Source organism: Rhipicephalus sanguineus, chromosome 1 (genome assembly GCF_013339695.2).
Source record: "Rhipicephalus sanguineus isolate Rsan-2018 chromosome 1, BIME_Rsan_1.4, whole genome shotgun sequence".
Classification (NCBI taxonomy): Eukaryota; Metazoa; Arthropoda; class Arachnida; order Ixodida; family Ixodidae; genus Rhipicephalus; species Rhipicephalus sanguineus.
Genome location: NC_051176.1, coordinates 121,107,730 through 121,132,120, shown reverse-complemented (window position 1 = coordinate 121,132,120; position 24,391 = coordinate 121,107,730). Strand labels below are relative to the sequence as shown.

The following is a 24,391-nucleotide window of genomic DNA, read 5'->3' as shown; positions in this document are numbered from 1 at the left end:
GAAGGCCACTCCAAGCCAGACATGACCAACAGGGTAGAGTCACGTCGTGATAGGTTGGACAGGATACGTAGTTGGAGATCAGGGTCCAAGGTATGCCGCCGTGGGCTTGTAAATCTGGGTGAATTCCACCGTTCGGCTACTAAATGACAATTGCTACTATGGGCAACAGTCTGCCATAACGTTTACGGCACCATCGACGCTGGAACTGCAACTTTGGATACTGCAGAGCGAAATATTAATGAGCACTAACAGACAATAATGCCAAGGAAGTATAGGGGATGTTATTAGTAGTAAATGTAAGGTAAATGTGAAGAAAGAAAAGTGGACGAAAAGATAACTTGCCGCGGGCAGTTAACTTGCCCGCGGCAAGTTATCTTTTCGTCCACTTTTCTTTCTTCACATTTACCTTACATTTACTACTAATAACATCCCCTATACTTCCTTGGCATTATTGTCTCTTAGTGCTCATTAATATTGTGTATAACAAAGAAAAACGAGCCCTTAAAAATTAACACTTCTTTCCTGCAGAGCGAAATGGTCACTTACTTCCGTGTCGCACCATGCAGGCTCTTGCCATTACTTGTTTTTATTGCGACTCACGATGTCATTTCTGCACATTCAGGGGCCTCTCTGCACGATATAGAGATAGGTTAGGCAACAATTTGTTCACTTCCAGAGACCTGTTCATAGCGAGGTGCAAGTCTACTGACGCGCTACTGTACACTGATACCTTCCGCAGGGGCTACCAGGATCCAAGGGCGAGAAAGGCAGCGCCGGAGAAGCCAGTCCACCTGGCTTGATGGGAATGCCGGGACTGCCCGGTCCCCCAGTAAGTGCAACACTGCACGTGTCTCCAGTAAAACAGCATCATAACTTGCCAGATTCGTGGTTTTGCCAACCTTGACGAAGTATACGCCATACTGTGTACAACTCAATAGGACGAGCTCCCGAAGAGAGTTATGTGTTGCCGTTCAGAAAGTCAGTTTCGCCTCAAGGACGAAGCATTGATAGCGATAGCAACAAATTGGAGTGTTACACGAAGTAGGGCTAGCAGCTAACTAATTCTTTAGCATCCGATCTGCCGCAATTCAACGAAACGCCGGCGTAAGGAAACGCGGCCGCTGCAGCGAGCGAAGCGACCTTCGTGCTGTCTATCTCTTCAACGCAAACTCAGCAGTGAAAAGACAGCACGTACAAACAAAGCTATGAGCCGTCTGCTAATTCCTGTCAAGATAGGGCGCGTGCGACCGCGTCCGGCGGCTCAAAGTACACAGCATCTGCCAAAGCCACACAGCATCCTCCTCCCCCCTCTCTGAGAACCACATGGGCCTTTCGCGCGTCTGAAGAAGGCCGGCACGTTTCCTTTCTGCTTGAGCCGCAGCGGTCGGTTCCCTTCGCACGCTTTCGCTCCCATGTATACAGAACATACGACACGTGGGGCGACGTTATCGGCCTTGGACTTTATACGGAACCTCACGGCGACCGCCGACGGCGACGGCAAAAATGCACCTGGAGTGTCCATGAAATTATCAATTGCGGAAAAGCGTTCATTCGCAGGTTAGGTCAGTGCGTCTCCTGAGTTAGGCGCATCAACGAATAAGCTCGTGTGACCTCACCTTTGCAACAACCAACACGCGTACGAACCAGAGAGAAAATGACACAGCGGATTTGGCTTACCACCGACGCACGTTTCATAAAGAAATTTGCTGAAATTTGCGGTCTCAAATTTGCGGTCGACATGGAGTGACATCAAGAAAAAGATAATCGAGAAATACACTGCATGGAATGTGCATTCCGTCACCCTATGAACAGTGTTACCAGTTGCGTGCACTTATGAAGGAACTTAATCTTGTGTGCAGGGAAAGCCCGGCCCTCAGGGAGAGAAAGGAGACAAAGGCGATGGCGTAAGAACACTTATGTTTAAAAGCTTGCCTCTTCTGCGCACTTGTGTTGCACTGCGCGTTACCTTATGCGCATCTTTTTCTTACAGGCGCCAGTGCGGTACATGAGACAGGCAAGTGGTCCTCACTTACTATGCATTCCTGCTGGCCAATCGCTGCTGTGCCCGTATGGGCTCTCTTTCTTTTTTTCTCAGGCTTGCAGTCCGTATTGTGCGCTACCCGTTAGTTATATGATCGATTATTATAATAGCCTGATATCGGGCGTGCATTTCACTCGGCACTGAACAGCGAAGTCCCGCGCATCGTTTTTTTTTTTTTTTTCCTATTCCTTGCCCGGTAGAGCAGACCGCACCTTTCTCTTTCTTGCTTCCAAAAGTTTTATATGAAAAAAAAAATGACGAAGCACAAGTATTAGCCACATTGAAGGCTTCATGCTCATCCGCAACCCTGGTGACCTAAATCTCTTTGAAAAGTAAGTATTGTAACAATTAAAACAACAAGCTCGGAAGGTATGTATCTGCATTCCAAACTGTCTTACGTGACAACAATATGGCTCGCGAGGAAGTTCTTCGGATGGCTCCTAAATGATCCACATTATTCAAACGGTAACTTTTGCATTCCACTCAACTGAAGAACAGGAGGTCCTAAGCACCTTAATGAATATGAAGTCAATGCGTTCTGCACGGCGGTCATTCATGACTACCGTATGAAACGAGATAAGTTTGTAGTGGGCATTACTGCACCGCGCTTGATGGAAATGTTCAATTTGACGATACCATACCGAGTATTCCCGACCAATATGAAACACAAGTCAGTGACTTACAGGAAAGGAGATAGTGCTTACAAGAATATACTGTTGGGCGAGTTGTTAATTGACGAGCTAATAATTCATGCAGCATGTTTGACTTTCAATAAAACCTTCATGCGCTTGTTTTGTGGCCTTCTCCGTCTCGTCTCGCGTTATTTGTGCGCTTGGTCACAAAGGAGATAAGAATAACTTAGGCAATTATTGCACTATATTCGTTCTTTCCACTGTGTTCGAGGTCATTTTAAAAACTATTGTTAAAATCTATTAACCAGTCGTTTCTTTTTTCTTTTTTTTTTTTTTGAAAAACACTTTGTGCTAATACGCTGTCACTATATACCACCTTTGATTGATGAAAAATCATCGCACGGGGAAGAGGAAGAATATTGTTGGAGCCAACATTTCGCCAAGTGGACTTGTCTTCGTCAGGGTAGAACACTCGCTGGAGCCAACAAGCGTTGGCTCCAGTGACGTTCCTTGTTCGAGTATTTTCACATCGCATCAAGCGTCCATGTTCCCCCGAATTTCTGTCTTGTTTAGATATCAGTAAACATCGTGATTCATCCCGCATGTAAGGTCCGCTAGCCTCATCGAATATTTTTTTTTAATTTTTTCTGGGGAGAAAGAATCGCTGTGTCTGGTTTTCTTAATTCGTCCGAAGTTAAAAGAAAATGAAGACGGCATAAGCAAGAACCAAACTGCAGTGACTGTCCTCGTGTGAATTTAATTACTAATATGTATGTTGCAAGAAAACACGGACATGTAGGCCCGGAAAATACGACACGCATGAGACAGGACACCACAACTTTAAGCACGTTTCTTAACGACGGCTGAGTAATAGAAGCACAACAGCCGATCAGTCTGATAAAACCGACTGGAATATTTACATTCACTGTCTGCTTATCAAGCCGCGCGACGTACGAGCAACAACTACCCGAACTGTTCGGCACGCACTTGAGCAGCACTGGTTTTTAAAGTCGGGATAGATATGCTCTTGGTGTATGTTGGCTACCACGGGTAGGCTTTTCTTTTTCTTTTTTTCATGGAACAAACGCTTTCAGGACTCACTTACTGTGACTTACATGTGTTTTGCTTTTAAGCTGGTTCGTCGGAAGCGATGACACAACTCAAGACTTGGGTCTGTTGCTGAGCCTTTAGCATGGATCGCGTTCGTTAAAGCGGCAAGCTGTGCACTTGGTAGCGGTCACACATACACACGCACGCACGTCCACTCAGTCCACTTTTTTTTTTACTTATGGATAAGTGAACGTGCCAAGGATCCCGAATAAATATATCTTGACGACTTCGAGTAATTGGCGCATATACGAAGTGCTTGGAACGCCAATGACTTAAGTGCCCAATTAACGCACGAGACAATTCAGCGAACTAAGATGTGTCGTATAATACTTTCTCGTTTACGGATTCTATAAGTGTGCCGAAGTTTTGAGTTTGTGGCAGAGATGTATGCTCATATTACTCAGTCCATTTTAAATGGGCTGTCCCCCTGCATTAAAAGTTATAGAGTTGTTGCATTGTTCGGTGCACCATCAACTGGACTGTTGCAAACGCCGCTTGAACAGTGAGCAGCTGCTTGACATTTTTATGACGAGTGCCGTATATTTGCATTGTGTTCCTGCTCACAGGAAACCAAAAGGCACGTATTGGTCGAACGTAAGCAGCGAAAGGGTGAATGCTTTGACTCGTTAAAAACAGACCGCTGCGGTAACTGGCATTTACGTCAGCGTATAAAATAAACGGATTGCAAAATATATACTTGCTGGCACGTGAATGGAAGCCAGTGATTGGTCGTTGCTGGCATACAACGCCCATTCGCGACGCGGGCGTCGAGGCGCAGTCGGCTCACAAACCGCACTACGCAGAGATCCAAGAATCATTCAAGAAAACGTAAGTGGAGCTAAGGTGTAGTTGTTCGATGCGCGTTGTAAGTGACGACGTCATTTGTTCTCGCTTTCTGAAACCTATCGCAGTGAACCTGCACGCGCTTCCTCCTTGATACGTTCGTTCCCGCTTTTTTCATTTTGTTCCGTCCACGACTTTAAGTAAGTTCCCACACGCACTGTAGGCCGTCTCGCTTATAGCCTTGACACGCTATACTACAATGGCGCCTTTATAAAATGCAGCCGCGAGAAGTTGCGGCAAACAAAGCGCCGCTGAATCGGAATAAGCGCGCGACAATACCCGAAACGCTTACCTCTACCGCGAGCTTTCAGTTCTGCATCATCAGTTGTCCCTGCTTGCTGCGCGAGCGTACAGCGCACAAAAGACAGACTTCTGTCTGTGACGTCGACAAAGGCGCACCGCCGAGGGATTATTTCGGCGAGAAAACTGGCTGGCACTGGACAAACAATATAAGTACACACCGTGGATGCTTGTCTCTATAACTTTGCTGAAGTTTCACTCCACCCGTTTTTGAAGCTTGCAGCCTTCAGATTTGCCTCTCTTTTTTATTTCGGGGAGGGGGGGGGGGGCACTGCCGACGCACAAAGGCTGCACAAATAAGACGTCGAAAGCTGTTGTGCAAACCGAAGCGCGCGCCGTCTTTATAGCCGAACCATAGGCGTTAACGTTCCGGTCTAACGGCGGCAAACCTCCAGAAACGTGGGGCATACGCAGAAAACGAGCTTATATACACACGCGAATAAAACAGTAGAGCGCTGACGTTCGCCTCTAGACGTTGTTCGACTGCTGTTGTGATATTAGATGTAATCCCTAAGCGTACAGTTAAGAAGGGGAAAAAACGAATTCTCGGTTGCCGCTTCGTGCGCGTCAGTCAAGCGCAAGTTTTGAAAGCTGGGCAAACATTGGCACATGCCTTGTTCCGGGGCGGATTTATTCGCGCAAGCCCGAACGCACGCACATATCTGTTGAGCGAACGGTGTTCTTGGGGTATACAGGCGGTCGACCTTTGTCGTAGCGTTAATATATTACGTGCCAGGCAAAAAACTAGATTATTACTAGATCGTATTATGTTTACGAGCTAAACTAAACCATTTCTCATGCACTGTTGCAAAGCTTTGAAGACAGTGATGTCTTCGAATACATGAAGTAGTCATTCATTAATATAAGTCGCGTTCCGTCTTCATCGCTATTTGGCCAGAGATGAAGTATGCGATAATAGATTTGAAACTTGGACTATTCGTGCGGCAAAGAAAGAATACGGTGAATACATGGACGAATACTGACCAGGATCGTCCAAAATTCGTGTACGAGCGCATACATAAGTTACTGAGCAGAAACGTGAGTGCAAGTTTAAAATTAAAAACAACACGAATAGTTGAAAAAGTAAGTAATGTTATACTTAATGCACTGTACCAATTAGACTTTTTTTTTCTTAGATGGAAAGCGTCGGATAAGTAAGAAAGGACAGTCATGTGGAGAGGAGGTCGCACTCAGCCTTTTATATCCGCCCGTGGTCTTGCTGCTGGCTAGGGTTCATTGATTTTTGGTTTCTCTTGAGAAACGCCGATACTTGCCCTTGTTCTAGAGTCGTTTCCAGTTTTCCAGTTACTTTTTATCTATCATTTTGTCGCCATTTATTCTTAGTCTTCCTTTTTATGCTTTTCATGCACATTGAGCAATCAAAGCCCCTTTTAGCGGGCAAGCATGCAATGAACGCCGACTTATCTTTTATCAGCATTACGATATTGCTTAAAAGCTTTTTAGAGACTGCATATGTTTTAACACGATAGCGTTGAAGAGCTCGTTTCGCAGAAATCCCGGTGTCGGCGTCGCTGGTTGTGGGCGAAAAATCATGATCTTGTCCGTGACCAAAAAATCGAAAAAGATGCAAATAAATAAAATAAGTGATAAAAATTCTCGGTCCGAGTGATAATCGAACCCAGGCCGTCTGCGTGGCAAGCAGGCTTTCTGCCATAGAGCCACGCTATTGCTTGACTGCTTCGGAAAAAAACTCTATATGAATGTCATGTAGTGGAAGGAGTCTCCTTAGCGCATGTAATATTTCGTGGCAGAAACGTAGAATTGCGCCAGGCGTCAGAACATGTGCATTGTGCAACGAGTGGGTGTTCTAAAGGCCCACCCATTACAAAGCGCTCAGACACATTTAATCATCGCCAGCTGCAAAAGCATCAACAAAAGTAGCTGCGTAGGTTCGCGTGTTGCCTTACGGACACGTAGTGGGCCCTTCGCTGATTCGCAAAAGGAAAAATTTGGTGTAGTGGGCACTTAACTGTACTTGCAGTAGGCATTCTAGGATAGTTTGAAACGCTCAATGTTGCGCGCACAGTCGTTCGTTTCCATGCGGCACGGTTGAGGCATGCATAGTGATGCAGAACTATCGATGGTACTATCGATACTATCGGTGGCTGAGTCACTATCGAACTATCGATGGTGAAAAATACTATCGATAACGCTATCGATAGTAGAAAATTCGATGGTACTATCGATAGTATAAAACCAACAGCGCGGACTCACTGCCGAATAAACTTGGTTGCCCGCGCGCGTGGTACATAGTGCAGCAGGAGGAGCAGGCTGAAGGGTGAAGAAAGTTGGCATGCTTGTGTTATTCACCTGAGTGCTTTGCTGACACATGATCATAAAGTCAAACTGTTCAGGTGTAGCGGAAAGGAAGCCGTTACATGTGATGGAACTGCGCGGTTTCAAATTTATATTGCATTTTATTATTTCAAAATAAAAAAAATATTATGAACTAAGTTTGTTAATTGTAAGTTGTAAGTGGTTGCTTTTGGAAACGAATTAATTGATGGATATATTCCGCCATTTTCACTGCAGAAATAATTAATTTCTCTGCCAAAAATTGCTCATAAATTAAGCGAAGCTGGTAGTAGGCTATCGCAAATATTTTGGCAATATGGCCGGCGAGCAAGCGCATCATTATTCACAGCACTATCGATAGCATTGTCACGTGGTTGTGACGGTGAAGAATGCCGCGGCAAGACTGAGAAATAGGGAGCTCTTAATTTGGGCGAACTTGTGCCCAGAAAACCAAAACTCAAAATACAAGCGACACATGCTGTGCACTGATAGCGGTGGGAGCAGTCGTCAGCCGTTGAGTAATCTGATCATCGGTGGAACGTGTCGTCCTTTATGCAGCAGTCATCAAACCTTCCAGCGTTATCGCTGGTGCTCGCGTAACCCTTCGAATAAACTTGACTATTCGCGTCCGGCGCGTAATCTTAACAGAATGATCTCAAACGATTGTGAAGCTTCTCAAACATTACGGCGTGGTCTGCGTCAAACGTTGTTAACAGTCTTTGTGGGTAAACCCGAATACTTCAAAACAAAGCAATTAACACGCGTGGCAGTAATATCGCTAAAGTAATATTAACGATGGTACTACCGATTGCACTATCGATAGTTTGTCGATAGTAGCACTATCGATAGTTTGTTTACACTATCGATAGTTTCAAAAAAACTATCGATACTATCGATAGTCAATTTACCGATAGTTCTGCATCACTAGGCATGCACCAAGAACCGAAGCTAGGCTAGCATTTGAGAAGGCGATGGGCACGGGGCCTGATTACGCTATCGCGTTCTATCCGTGAAGGCGAAGCTCAAGCGTCCTCCAAGTTTTTTCTTTATTTATCCACGCTAATTTATATTAAGGAATGAACCCCGCGTTCGCAATGCATCGTCCTTTAAATATAACACCGTGATGCCTTGGGACGGACGGACAGACAGACAGACAGACAGACAGACAGACAGACAGACAGACAGACAGACAGACAGACAGACAGACAGACAGACAGACAGACAATGTACTGCGCACGCGTCTGGGTCAGAGGGCACTGCCTAACGAGGAGTCAGCACGGCGTGTGCGCAGCTGGGTACAACAAAACGAAGTAAGAAAGAAAGAAAGAAAGAAGGAGGAGAGAGAGAGACCGCTATAACATGTTAAACAAAGACGTTGCAACCATTATATTAGCGTGCATAGCATAACATAACGTTCATAAGTGGTCATCTTCGCCCCCTTTTTTATTTTTGCCATTGAATGCATAGATTACGCCGCGGCCGATTCGCTTTATTTTTTTTCTAGAACACTCCGTTATGTTCCAGCTTTCGTGAGTGGTACAACTGAACAGTGGAAGACAGAAAACAGCATGCGAATCCTCCGGAAGTATGGGGCAATGAAAAATTCATGGCGAGTCTCGGCGTTGGTTTTGCGCCGCTCAAAATGCGGCCGCGACTCAAGCGGCACGACGAAATCAGTCACTGGGCGCACCGCTGCCAAACTGCGGTGAATGGAAGGAGCGACCTCGCAGCAGACTCTGCGCAGGGAGATTGCGCGCCTGCGCTCCCCTTTCACCACCGACCCTTTCCGGATTACATTCCGATTCTTTCCTTTCTTCTTATCCGTTCAAATCAGTGCTTCCAGTTTTAACTCCTCGTCTTTGGTCTGTTCTCGCTACATCTTCGCTACGTCTGGGTCTATTGTCTATTGTGCACGTCGTGGTACTTTCTGAAAAAAAAAACAAAAAAAATTGAAAATCACGTCTGGGTAAGGGGCGAAATGCTCTTTTTAGTACGTGTGCCACTTCTCGTCGCCATTTCGCGAGCCAGACTGCTGTTTCTTAAATATATATATATATATATATATATATATATATATATATATATATATATATATATATATATATATAGTATGGTTCTTGCATGCATAAAGTATAGTGTTGGGTGAAACTTTTCCGACTGCATAAAAAGAAAAGCAAAGGCTTGCGGAGGACAGAGAAAACGGAAAGGAGACAATTCTCAACAGAGATGGCACCGAAAGAAAAGAGCACATATGCGAGTTAGATGCGAAGCTTATGTCTGTTTTTTGCATTAATATTAATCCGGCAGTGCGTAGCATTCATGCATGCATTCTAGCTTCATCAAAAGCACGGATGTAGTCGCGTATATCGCTTGGAGCTGCTGCCGCTGAGGAATGCTCATTAGGCCTCCCGCTTCACTGACGGCTACCGCATTCAGTCAAAATTTCAGGCATTCTGTTCTAGAGGACACTAAAAACTAGAGAACGACCGCAGTCAGCTTTACTCCGACGAGACCTATACTGCTAACGCAACTGTCTGGCATGCGTGTCTCGAGGTGAAGAGTTAATTGCGGCAATATTAAAGGGGCCGGGGTTACGTTTTGCAAAAGTAGTTCTTAAACAAAAGTACTCACCCTTGGGCTAGTCGGTCTCCCATCATACGGTAACTTGCGGCCAAATTGGCGGACAGACGCAAAGAAACGGCAGAAGCTTATTCACTTCCCAGTATACTTTTTGATGAATGCCACTATTTCGATATTCGCGATTTTTATATCGTTTATAAGCGACGTACTATTTCTAAAGAGGTGCGTGTGCGCGAAGTAGTAAATATATTTATTATAGATCTCACGTTAATAAACAGTTGATGATATAGCCCTTGTCCTTGTATGTTCTTTGTGTCTGTCGGCCATTTTACCCTAAGCTGCCATAGTCAGAATGGTTGTTTATAGGACACGAATTCTACGCTACTTCTTTTCCGACAATGACTCTAAACGCACAGCTTCCGTTACATTGGAGAAGATAGCAGTCGATGTACTTATGCAAAATAAAGTATGAACAGGCACATGGGTAAGACGAGTATTCTACGTACATCCCATCTGTAGGCGTTATCATTAGCCCAAGTTTATGCCACTGAAGGACGAAGGCCTCTTTCCACATGACGCTTACAGTTAAGCCCACACACAGTACCTGCTAACAAAATAAAACAGAACAAAAGGAACTTCTGAAGTAAAATGAATTCGTCGTAGCCGTTCACCGAAGAAACACTTCTAAAAAAAGTCGCGATTGATAAAAGATTACTACAAAAGTTACAATTTTCGGCGTTTTTTTTTTCTTGTTTGACCCGAAAATGCAAACGCATAATTATCAACTTATTCGAGATTTTAATTTTGTAACGTTTCACGAAGTGCATTTTAAAATGTCATGTGGTCAGTGGTTTCATTCTGAAATGGCTCAGTGCAGGCACGAAATCTTCAGTCGGTTAGTAACGTCCAAATGGAGTTTCCGCCACCAATTCGCGAAAATTTCCTTTTGTTGGGTAAGACGTGGGTCTACGACGGAGTAGTCAGGTGGTGATAAAGCTGAGGAAAGAAAGTTAACTGAAATATATTTTTTTAGGGGCGAAGCTCCTCTTACTCTAACCTTGTCACGCGTCCGGCGTAAGGCGTCCGGCGTAAGGCGTAACCGGCAGTATCTCCCGAACAGAATCTCCCATCACCGATCCTTTGCAAACTGCCCACTACTTCGTCTTTGCAAACATCCCACTATGATCCATCACCAGTTCATCACTTCACCGACCATAAAGCCGTTATAATGAAGGGGGAACGGAAGCCACGTCTAGCTACCACTTACGATTAATAAAATGTCTTGTATAAATATATACATTGTTTGTCACGTCTTTGATGATGCACTGGGCTATCGCTTTGATTACTGCTGGACGAAACCACTGAAGATTTCACGGTGTAACCATGATTGCTTCAACAGCTTCGCCAAAGCTCTTCATCATTCACCCGTGGATATGCTGTGATTTTTTTTTTTCACTTGCAGGTTCCAGTGTGCAACCAAACAAGGGCACCAGAAGAAGAACGATGCAACACGAGCTCTCGTATTGCGTCGTTTTTCTGCCGGTGTCCTTCTTATCCCGTTCGCGCTGTGAGTGAAGATGCATATGTACTGACTCGCCCAATTAGCTACCGTATTGCAGTATAGGAGGAGGCACTTGTCATCTTTTATTTTTGTGAATGACCTGAAAGCTGGGAATAGTTATCCGCAATAAATTGCACCGCCTTTTTCCGCACAGATTACATTTTTTTTAATAAGGTAATTCAGGTGCGGGTTCCATTTAAGTTGAGACGACCCTGAGGGCGCGCTACCGATTCCAATTGCCGAGTCGCGGCCCTCGTGCGTCTCAAATAAACGGGTACTTGCCGGGACTGGGCAGGAAAAGAGACACGATACAGCTACATTGTATATCCAAGCTTCAACGTAATGTAATTGCTACACTATACAAGCACTGCATACAGATAAAACTCCAACTGTAGCCGCGCAGAGAGAACTAGATTAGCATATACATCTAGAGGCACCACACACGCAGGCGGAACTATATTGAGGGTCAAACACGGAAAGCTTTATAAGTATATTGTCCTTTACGTAATATGCTTGATGAGGAAACGTTTTATATCTCAGTATATTGGGAAAAAACTAATAAAACAGGGCTCATCACTTGTTGTAACCGCTGGATTTTCCATAGCTTCGGACATTGGGTCGGTATAGGGGCGTCGCCGATGCAGCCGAGCCTATAGGTCTTTTTCTCGGGCCGCAGCATCCCTCTTCGACCTCAGAACTGTCGCTCGAGCGTTCCGAGCTCGAGCAAAGAATGAGCTCGAGCTCAGAGCTCCAGTTCCGAGTCGGGCAGAGTCCAAGGCCGGGCTCGCCGTCGATAGCCCTGCCGATCGTCTTCTCCATAGCCCGATAGCCTCCTACAGCCCGGTACATCCCTTCCCAGATAGATTTGCGTTGCCGCCTAAAATGGGTAGCTCCTACAAAAAAATCGTCTTCGGGCCAATCACCAGGCTGTCGTCTTAAACTAGTAGGACAAATCAGGTGACAAACTTGCGTAGGGACGAAATGAGCGCACCTCCCCTCACGTGCACCTCGTTTCGTTGTTGACCTTCCAGTTCCGTCGACGGCCGGAAAAGTGTTCCTTTTTTTTTTTTCAGGGATGGCGGCACTCACTAGTTCGCTGACTGCAAATGCGCACACGCCGTCACTCACACGATAAAAGTTCGGCGACTCCAAGCGTACACACGCCACTAGTCATCCGTGGCGAATTATAGGCGCATTAGTGGTGGACGCTCTATAGCCACTTGACCACTTGACCACTCGCTGCCCATTCTCTTACCCTGCGCCCTTCGAGGTGGTCACAAATGGAAGCGAACTCTGTTTTAAGTGAAGTACGCTAGTGTACACTTTTAGTCTTGTCCTGAGTAAAGCGCTAGCTGTGGTCAGGAAGCTAGACCTTTTTTCGTCTAGTTTACTGGCTAGAGCTAGCACTTTACACGGGACCTGATTAACAGTGTATACATAGGGGCTATTAGCCCGAAGAAGCGTGCGACGAAGCCAAGTGTTTTACATGTAGCAGGCACACTACAAACAGCATCATCATGCCAGGACAAAGTAAGAAAAAGATGAACACCTAGAAATATAAATTGTGCTCCGGTTTCTAGAGCTTCACCACTGAGAATGTATACACGTGTCTCGTAATTTCATTGCGAGTAGTAAATCTGATGAGCTTAGTGTTTTGGTATCCGCGCTCAATTGACAGTTTGAACCCTATCGTTTAAAGATGTTTAAGTCACTTTACAGTGTAACACAATCAGCTTTACGTTTTACGGGACAATACGAAACGCAGCCCTTGGCACATAACCAGATATCCAAGTCCATACCCTCGCGTCTATAACTGATATAAATATTGATCGTGTCTCAAAAAAAAAAAAAAGCATCCGGCGGCACACCGGACTTGGCAGGCTGAAATGACGAATGGACATCATTAATTACAATTATTTGTCGTCTGTTGCTTGAGTGTTATTTTAATTCATTTAATTAATTTTTACAAACTTTAATATGCTTCGTTTTGAATATTAAGCGGTTATGAGCCGCAGGGTCAAAGTCTAATAAAAAGCTATAAATATGGCGTCCGTCTGTGTAAGATCAGGTAGCTTGAGGTGAGTGTGTAAGTTCAACGAGGGACCCGTCTGAAAGCCGTGCTGATTGAAAAGGATGGGTGTACTACTTATGCACTGAACGATCAGTGAGAAGATAAGACGCGTTCAAGTAGTTTGCATACGACGAACGTTAGAGATATACGTCTGTTATTTGCTATTTTGTTCTTATCGCCGTTCTTATGTATCGATATCACATATCCCAATTTACAGCCGTATAGAATTTCACCTGTGTCGAGAGGCAGTTGAAAAAAAAATAGAGCTACTATGAACGCTGAATCGTGCTTTGTCATTCTTTAGTAATAATATAATAATATCTGGGGTTTAACGTCCCAAAACCACCATATGATTATGAGAGACGCCGTAGTGGAGGGCTCCGGAAATTTCGACTACCTGGGGTTCTTTAACGTGCACCTAAATCTAAGTACTGTCATTCTTTAGTAGTTTAGTACATATACCGTCAGAACCTGAACTAGATAAGGATGACAAACACTCAGTGCCTTTCAATACACCATCACAGATCACACTAGTATCGTTACGGGGCAATATATACTACAATCCGCGAACTATCATTATACTGTTGGAATATATAGGGGCTTTTCGTCACATAATGGAAAAGGCTACATTAAGCCGATCAGCAACACCAAGAACATCAATTTTAGCACCAGACTCAGTGTCATACAGAGGTAAATAATTTTTAACCGTTTCTTAGAAACCGAGAATATCCTCGCTGCAAAACTTAATTGGCAACGTAAGTTTTTAGTGCAGGTTCTTTGGAAAATGATGCTCAATCTCGATCAAATTTTGTGCGTGTTGCGTTTTGAAACAAGCGCTTCCTTTTATTTAAGTATCGCTTGATCTGTCGGGTAAGCCATGGCTCATCTCCTGTTTCATACATTCATTCTATGGAATGCGCATATCCTGATGTCTTAACAACTCGTCACGCAAGCGAATTCAGTTATCGAACAGTGGACAATTTTCACGAATTTGAAAGAACGACAAGTACAATTTTAAGAAGCTCAGAGTTGGTGCCTGCTGTTTGTTCACTGATATTTTCTAGTATTTCTGCGGTAGCACATTCGGGGTGTGCTCTTAAAAGCAGATCAAGAATGGCACCGTCACGTGTTCTAGTTACAATCAGTTGAGAGAACTAAACGTATTCTAAAAGGTCAACAAAGCCTGCCCATTGGCGTACGTATACAGTGCGTACTATAGGGGAGGTTAAAGCAAACCACTCGATACCTGGAAAGCTAAAATCACCACCTGAAAGTTACCGGAAAGTTATAGGCGGATTGGTCGGAACCCGAAGTACCTGAAAAAATTTTTGCATGTCAGGCATGTTCCGATGACCTAAGTACAGCTGTCAAATAGTATGCACGCCAAATAGCTTTGAGAATACTGTCCGTAGGAATAAATTTGACCTTCACACGCATCCTTATGGCTATTACGACACCGCCTCCTTTCCAACACAAGCGGTCATTACGAAGAACAGGGAACAAATCAACGAAAGAGTGGGAACAAATCGATAGGCCTTTTTTTCTTCTTTTTTTCTTTTTTTTTTTCGACACGATCGTTAGAAACCTAGGACAGCATATAATTGCCACAGGTGGGGACTACTGAGTCCGCATCCTTCGCATTATTTTCCTTTATCACGTAACTATTGTAAATTACTGTAAAATAACAAGTGAACGAAAGAAGAAAAATGATCGCAGTTGTCCGTTTTTTCTTTTGTTTTTTTTTTAAGCACAACCATATAAAAAGACTATCTTGCGTTCACCTTAATTTATTTTTCCATTAATTGATAAGTACTACACTTCACAAAGCTACTGCGAATAACACCCGCCATGCTTTCTTTGGCTGCGTTATCTGTCGGTTTTTATATAAAAAAAATACTACAAGGTTTCTTCACTGCACGAATGGAAGTGATGCAGTGAAGCATCACTTAAGCATCAGTGAAGACAAGACACGGGGTGTTCACATCGAAATTCATCTATTCCCTTAAACTTAGAATGCCGTGGTCAAAATTGCCTATGTGAATCCCGCTGAATGCTTCTCCTCTCAAATGCGATGTCTTCGCTACACAAGCATCTTAAATTTCAGCGCTCAACAAGTTACCTTTTTCAACTTCAAAAACTGCTTTGCTTTAAACCATTAGGGGACCCCTCACCACGTTTGGGCATTGGAAACAAACAAGCGAGGTGCGTAGATCGCTCGATAGCGATCGTGCCTGCAAATTGTGAAGGGCCTGCGTTGTAAAATGGTAGAAATTTAAAACAGGACGCCGTGCGCCCTCCTCTTCGCGGAAGCCGCGCTTTTAGAGAGAGAGTAAAGCTAACGTGCACACTACAGCTACACCAGCCGCACTCACGGAAACCGCAGCGGTGGTAAAGTGGTTAGAGGGTCCGCCCCCAATGCCCACCGTTTTCTTTTAATTTTTTAAGGCGAAAACCTTAGATGCCTCATCAAACGTGAAAATTGACCATCGGCGTCCGTAGTGTCGGCGTCAACACTAGAAACTCATCATCACGTTATGACGTCACCATGACGGCACATATACCAAATATCGTGACGTCATCATGACGTCACTATGCCGTCACATGATGGCGCTAGAGTTTCTGTATATGCTACCTTTAGGTGGCATATACAGTAACTCTAGATGGCGCTATCAGATGACGCCATCCCTAGGTCCAAGGCGGGCCGCGGAGGCAGTGCAAAACCACGTTAGGTGCAGAAAGCGTTCGGAGATGGGCGGGGGAAGATCAATACACCGACTACGAAGAAAAAGAACATGGCTTTCGCCTTCGAGTCGTCTTTGGCGACTGCATAAGGGACTCTGTGAGGTTCTTTTTTTAGGGGCGAAGCTCCTTAAGGCGGCACCCGTTCGTCCCTCGTAGTCGTAGTCGTAGTCGTAGTAGTCGTAGTGCGTAACCAGTCTTACGCTTTGACCTCCAAGGTGCTGCCGGTGGGAGATTTTTCCTGTGCGTTGTTGAACAATAAAAAATTCGCAGCGTGCGCGTTAACTAAAAGCCGAATTCTTCTGTATCTCATTCCCCATTAGCAGCCATTGGCATGTTCCAGTAGGAAACGTTAGTAGAAGTAGAAGTGTAAGTGTTAGCTAAAAGCCGACTTCTTCTGTCTCTCATTCCCATTAGCAGCCATTGTTTACCTCCAAAATAGTGTCTGGTGAGATTTCTCCTGTGCGTGATTAAACAATAAAACTTTTGTTCAAAACGCCGTTGATTGATGAAATAAACCAACGAAAGAAGCCAGATGTTTTGTAAAAGCAAACCGAAAGAACGCCAGATGTTTCTAAAGCAAAACGAAAAGACGCCAGCTGCTTAACGAAAGACGCCAGATGTTTTCTAAAGCAATGGTTTTCTAAACAATGATAATTCACAGCGTACATGTAAAATTAAAGTGAGCTGCAAGTCGTCATAACTCATCGAACCTTTAGTATAAACGCGCCCGATCTCACGTCGGTGATGATGTACTGGGCAGAATTCACGGAAGATTCACGGTTTACCGATGAACCTCCGCAGCTTCGCCCACTCATCATCATTCACTCCGTGGATATGCTGTGATTTTTTCTTTTTTTTTTTCGTGGGGGGAGGGGGGGAGGGAAAAGGTAACGTCTCCTATCCGCTTTCTTCTTTCGCTCCCCTTTCCGCTTCCCCCCAACGACTCTCCGCCGCTCTGCCTTGTAGGTTGGAGAGATAATCGTCTTTCCTATCCTCAAACCACTACTACTACTGCCAATGGAACGTTCGCTGCCGGTCTATAGCCGGTCTGCGGAGCCGCGCACGCGCGCGCGCTGGGCCAGACCAGTCATGATCGTCACTTGCCACGGCACGTCACTTCAGTTTTTCATTCAACGCGGAGCGCGCAATGCCGCCACTGCAATTGCGCCGAGAGGCAAAATAGAAGGAGAAGGAAGGCACACAAAAGGGAGAAGGCAGGAACGTTAACCACACAGCAGTCCGGTTGGCTACCCTACGCCAGGGGAAAGGGAAGGGGAGTGGAAAGATGGGAGAGACAGAGAGGGGGGGGGGGGAGCGAGAAAAAAAAGGAAATGATCAATAAATGCGCTGACACGAACGTGGCGGTGGCACTGTACAACAGTCATAGGCGTTCACAAAGGCCCGTAATCCTTAAGAAGCACAAAAGTGCTCTAACTGCCGTGTAGGCCGCCGAGCGATGGGGACGGTGTTCCAGCAGCATCTGCACGGAGAGCGGCCGATCGTCCAAGAAAATTAAAGGAGGCGGGGCTTGTCACATTAACATAAAGGTGCTCTCTCATTTCCGGCAGCTAAGAATACGCCGCACTTGCGAATGCCAGCCGAGGCAAAGAGAAAGAGTGTTTGCATTGGCAGTGAAGCTCGCCTCCTTCAGGCACGGAGACAGACACTTTAACTTATTTCAACACTTCCAATTATGAACCAATTTATGTTGTTGTTTTTTCAGTAGAGCGCTTCCCAGATGGCACGTTGCAACTTAAAATGGTTAACCAAAACTTGCAATGGGGCCTCGTGAGGGGCCCTTTAAAGCAACTAATACTTCGCTAAAATTATCAATATCAAATGTCCATTTGTCCTATTAGTAAGTGATCGACCTCCGGAACCCCATTTTGCAGCACGTAGGAAAGGGCTTGAGTGACGTCTCTCAGACTGGCTGGTCTACTGTTCTCCTATTAAATGTCTGTGCCTTTTCTCTCTGCTTCTCTAATCCTACACAGACGCATCAAGTAAACAAACATTTCCTCGCGCACCTAACATTTGGTGCACGCGAAAACATTTTCAAACTGACGGAAACTGACACAAAATAGCGTTTTAAAAAATTGGAAAGGGAGTGAATTATTTCATGAAAACTTAAAATTAAGCTATTTGGCGTTTTTTTTTTTTTCGTTCTCAGACGTCAAGCACTGGAGCAACAAAGAAAAAAGTACTGCCAGCTAAGAAAAGTGCTTACGAAACCGAAATGGTTACAAATGGCGCATAAAGTTTTTAGTAGCCATGACATGGAGAACCAACTTTCTACGTTTAATTTTTTTTTAACTTTTTTTAAGGGATCAGGGGCGAAAGGGGGGGGGGGGGAGGTTACGCAGTGCTTTGCCTTCAGCTGCGAAATAATGTGGCACGCAGGCAGTGCAAAAAAAAAAACCACAGAAAATAAAGATTGCACTTCCCAACGATGGTTCAGCTTGACGCTGGGTACGTTCCATTTACAATAATTTATTTTCGTTGCAGAAAAGAAAACCCCCTCATTACTCTGCTGGAAGTGAAGACCTGTCAACACATGTTTTGGTTCGTACGCATTGCGCCGCTTGAGTGGCGAAATTTGAAGGAGGGGTAATTTCCGCAGAATCGCTACGCATACCTTCTTCGCTTTCCTTCTTTTTTTCGCAAAGAAGTGCCTTAATTGCCTCGCGGACAACCGCCTCCCCCTGGTCGTTTCTTTCGGAGGCAGTCCGCCACTGCCTTTTGATGCTCTTTAGTCAACCATATTTAAAGGGACATACTAAATCAGTTAGGGCTGATAAATTATCATTTGAGTTCTCTGTTGTCGTCAATATCAACGTCACAGGTTCTTTGTCGGAAAAGAAAATGAAAGTCAAATTATTATATTTGAATTACACACCATAACTTCAGCACGTGAATACCAGTGTGACATCACAGGCTTTAGAGTTCCTTTTCTCGTGTTTTAACCACATTGGCTCAATAAAATTACCTGAAACTTGTTATATTAGGTCTTCGGCACCCTTAGGACACAATGTAATTTAACTCTGCCGATGAAGGATTGTGTAGCGCCTTGCAGTCACCGTCAAAATGTTAGACGTCCCCGCAAGTTGGTGCGGTAACTTCAAGGCGGAGTCGCCACCTGTGTTTTCCTGTTGCGCGTTTTCTCGCCTATACCAAGCGTCTTCTCGCAGCGAGGGTAGTGCTTTTGGTATTGTGAAACCGTAATTTACTAATAACGAGCAAAAATGATTCTTTTTTTTTATATTGTCCCCTCAAAATGCCTATTAATAGTCGTCGATATGTCGCGTCACTCCGATGCGTATATAGCAGCAACGCATCTGAGAGCCATATGTCACCGAAAAGCCAACCTAGACAGTGACAAAATAATAGGGAATATAAGGACTTGCGAGCAATCCTCGCTTTACTCTAATTGTAATTCACGGCGATCAGTGTCTTCTACGGCGTGACCTCTCGAGTTATAGACGCGGTATGCACATCCATTTGCGCAACACGGTTACAGAGCTACTGCGCAGAAGCTCCCTGTTTTGTTTGATGTTTTCTTTGATGCCATTATTCCGTACGGAGCTGATATATATTTATATCTATGTTTAGCTATTCCTGCAAGCACTCCTCGCTGCGATAGTTCACTTCGCACATAAACTTTTGAAATGTGGAGCTCCTGAACTGCGACACGGCAGCAGCGAATATGCAAATAGCACGATGAAGCTAAAGCGGGCGCGTTTTTAGCTTTTCATGCCGATCGACGGAAGCGAATCGGCATGCGCGATCGAAGGCCTAGCATGGGCGTGCGGCCTCGACCTGAAAGCACGTTCGATCCATCGGGCAAGTGCCAGCCTTCAGACTATTATAAGCATTATAGAGCTGGGCTGGTCTGTTGCAAGCATTGTCGTATATACAAAACTTACTGGCGCGTAAACTCAAGCAGGACACATCATGCGCGTTCCTTCTGTGTTCTGCATTATTTAAGGGCCGGTAAATAATACGGGTCGCAATGCTTGAGGCTCAAGTTGACTCATCGCTCTCCTGGCACTGTTCCAGCCGGAGGTGGTACACGAGGGGCGTGCGTCGCATGCATGCGTTCGCGAAATGCGTTCGGAGAGAGGCATGCATTCTGGTCTCACTTCAGTTGCTAACACGAGTAAAAGAATCGCATGCCTTCGAGCGACCGATTTCTTGAGGGAATACTGAGGCGGGTTCGGTGCAGTTGGTACTTTCGAGTAGTAACCTTTCTTGGGATCTTTGGTTGTCACATTGCGCAATGTGATGCGAAACCTTTACCGTGTGTGCAGACGCTATCATATATAAAAAGAAAAGCAAGAGCGTCGTGTTTTGCGTGGATTGTGTGCGGCGCTGGTGGCGGCTAAGCGTAGTGACGGCTGTGCTCATACCCGTTCGCAGAAGTCCAAGCGCAGACCCCCGGAGCATCACCACCACCACTTCGCCTCCGACCACGGCGGCGGAACTCAGGTCGGCACACTCAGTTTGCCCAACAGTTTGCTCCTTTCGTGCTGCTGGGTGTGCTTGCTGGACATCCCCGTACTAATCGGCCTGGATCTCTTTCCCTCTCTCTCTCTTTTCCCCTCCCCGTACTGGTCTGTCTCATGCTGCCGCTAACCCACTGGCCGCCCACCGCAGGGGGACAGCGCATTCGAAACGTCCTACGACTTCGTAAGCAACCGCATGCTTCTGCACCTTGCTTCTTTTTTTTTTCTTAAACTGGCGTGCACGCCGCCTATGTATATATTTATCTGGCTTGAATGTTACTGTTACTGCGCACCGTGGCTGGCTATGTAAGGAGGCGCCCAGCAGAGCGAGCCGAACGAATATTTACGGATGGCGTTGAAGCGAAAGTTGTTGTTACCAAGGCGAGGCCAACTTTGGCTGAAGCGACAAGCTGCAGGCTCAGTGGTTCAGTCCCTGAAAGCCACGTCCTAACCGGCTCCAGCGCGGAGCTACTTTATTTACCAAGCTATAGCCTCAATAGTGTACTTACTGTTGGGCTAGACTGTTGCATCTTTAGTACCAGTAGCGGACTTGGCGCCAGAAACGCGAGCACGCAAGAACAATACGCAGTACAGAATCATCAAGTGTTACTCGTGAATGTTGCGTAGGGGAAACTCGCGATACTGCTGCGCGAGCGCTGGTGCAAGCCGTGCAGCGACGTTTAAACGGGGCTCGCTGATCGAGCCTTTATCTGCGGCTATGCATATATACAGCTATGCAGATATCTGCGGGCTATACAGCTTAATCTCGGTGTCTTATGCGGCTGCGTTCGTGGACGCTGGATGGGGCAGCAGTCGGTTCGACGAATTCTGCGTGCTATATATTTTAACCACGTTAGCGTCGTGGGACGTTATCGTCAATACTGAAGAGAATAATCAAACAAGCGACTTCTGGGTCCGTGGCCAACCAGAGCCTTGCAGACATGCGCTTTAGAAGCGTCAAAAGGCTTTCTTGAAGACAGTGGCATGGCTGGAAATCATTGACGCATTTATGTTCTTATTATTTTAAGGTCACCTATTGTACTATGTGTATCCTAGTTATTATGATGTGTTGACTGTTATGTTGACCATATGTGAAAATTCATCTCCAAGATGACTAGAGACATTATTAGGGACTTTATCAACTGCATTACAGGCATTTTCCTTTACGTCATGATGGTGTTGTTTGACATGTGTGTTTGTGTGTGTGTTTTTTTTTTTCATGTGTTCGTGTATTTGGTGTATTCATGTGGGACGTGTATTTAGCTGTTGTGTTGCATGCTCGGTCCATTCAAGAGCTAAGGAGTAGTCGGCGCCAACATCTCCTTCGCGTCATGTCGATAAAAGAATTTTTAAAAAAGCACAATTTCATTTACGCAAACAGCTATACGGACTCAACTCTGAAGATGCTTTAGCGGATTCAGTGCTCCAATTGCAAAACAACACTCTCGTCGCCACATAACGGTGACGTTTCATTTCTAGCAGCCCAGCTTAATCTGTTTTTATGTTAGTGAGCCAACTTAACCTGTCATAAATAGAGTGACCAAAAGTTGGTTTAACGTAATAGCAGCGCTAAAAAACGGACAGACCGCACCGAACGAAGAATACAGGATTGGGTCTTGTCTTCTTCCCCTGGTCTGTCCGTTTTCCAACGCTGCTCTTATGCCAGTACAAACCATCTAACCCAGCTTTATAAGCTTTAATTACTCAATGTTGTTTCCCGATCGCTAGTTTTGCTTTCTGATCGTATACTGACAAGCTTGTCAGCAATGTCGTTGTTCTCGTTAAACAAAAAACAAAAGAAGAAGGGAGGGCGGCGGGGCTGAAGGTTGAATATCGCACTTTCGTGCTGAGATTGAGATGTCTCTTGCTACAGATCGACCAATTCGGTCGGAGGAACGTCTCACGATCCAGAGGCAATGTGAAGCATTATATACAGAGGATCTGCCGGATGGTGCCGGATAAATTTGGAGCCGACGAAGTCACTTAAGCTGCGTGCGTCAGACTTGATGTTCGGACGTGCCGTCTTTCTGCATTTCGCCCCGCTAAGAACGCCTGCCACGGCGATCGGAAATCGAACTGCCTCTGGACTGCCGCATATGCCGGGTGGAGTTGTCGTTTACGGGAGCGAGCATCTAGAGAAAAAAAAACTCGTTACAACGTATCCGTGTAACCCTTTCTTTTGCAACAGCTTTCGGTGACGTGAGCTTTCACGCGCTTTTCTCTTCCCCCTTTTTTTTCTGACAACAAATGTGGGGAAACTGCAACTCGCGAACACTCGATCCGCAAACACTTCACGCACGGTATGAAAATGGTCTCTTTGCAATCTGCAGAACAGCCTTTGCTGTTCCCGTGTTTTGTCTGCTGTGTTACGATGGAAGACAGAAAAGAATTCCAACGATCGCCCACGCTTTCGCGAGAACGAATAGTAAGTATAGTTAACTTCAGTTTACGTAGTTCTATCTGACGAAAACGTGGTTTACTCTATAATGAAGGACGCTGTAGTGAGTGTGAAAATTCGGATAAAAGTTGGCCAAAGAGACCTCTGTACACAAGTTTCTTCTCTTTTTTTTCTTCTTCTTCTTCCTCTTCTTTTTACGTTCTGGTTCTGCCGGACGCGTCTCCCGCTGACTGAAAGCGAGCCCACAACATCGTTTACTCGGCAGCAATAGGCGATATACGTTGGTGTTCGCTAAGTTTCCGGTTTTTTCGAGATTTGCAGCTACAGAAATTAATGAAACTGGCGAGATTATAACGCTGTCCAGACTGAAAGCGCGTACGCGGGAGGCCTCTCCGGAAGTTTGAAAAACTTACAACAGAAAAGGCACGGGTCACTTTTGCTCGTAATTAATCTGCCTGCAGCGATTCAAAGTAGAGATCGTTCTACCAGAGAAGGTGCCCTATGAGAAGCACGTATGGAGTGCACTCGCACCTCGCTGTAATGAAGTAGCATTGGGATCATCAATTAGCTCGTTATATCAGATATTCGTTGTAAAAGTAGACACAAAAATGGGCTCTAACGAATTGGCAATCTGGCTCGCGCAAGAATCCTAGACACAAAAACGCATTATTCTATTCTCCAAACTTGTTATAAACTACGTAATCATCACCGGTCTCCCTGGGGCATTTCAAGCTACACAGCCAGGAACATCAGAAGGTAGAATTACAACAGAACAAATTTCGTTTGACAGAACAGGCCCGTTTTCTCATTTATTTGAAGGAGCAAGTCATCTGCGTCTTTTGGCTTTTCACAGCAATTCACAACCACATTTTAAAGAAAACGTGTTCCTACATCGTCTTTCAATATTTATTTTTACTTTTACACTACCTTTCGAGTTTTGAGCCTCGCAAGAACCAGGTGTTTCTTCGTTATAGCCGATGTCAAGGCAGCTCTCGCGTTTTCGGTTTCGTTATAAAAAGAATAAATGCCACTGGAATGAAGCGTGACCAACCAAAGTTCGTATTTAGTTCGATATAACCGATAATTCGTTATATCAGGGTTCGTTATAACGATGCTCAGTTGTAGTTCATCGCACTAAAACGTTTCTGGAAAAAAACTGGCAATTAATATTATTATTATTATTATTATTATTATTATTATTATTATTATTATTATTATTATTATTATTATTATTATTATTATTATTATTATTATTAGGGGCGGCGGGTTAATTTTGACCAAAGAGGGTTCACCGG

General features: G+C 45.0%; 1 protein-coding gene across 1 annotated transcript in view; it reads left to right on the top strand.

Moving 5' to 3' along the window:
- The window catches only part of LOC119397085 (collagen alpha chain CG42342), a gene marked incomplete in the record, with an annotated part of 500,928 nt that overhangs the window by 358,664 nt on the left and 117,873 nt on the right, over positions 1 to 24,391 (top strand). The window contains 5 exon segments of the mRNA XM_049416219.1: positions 740 to 829; positions 1,860 to 1,904; positions 1,991 to 2,014; positions 20,613 to 20,681; positions 20,850 to 20,882. Coding sequence (XP_049272176.1) covers positions 740 to 829; positions 1,860 to 1,904; positions 1,991 to 2,014; positions 20,613 to 20,681; positions 20,850 to 20,882 — 261 coding nt within the window.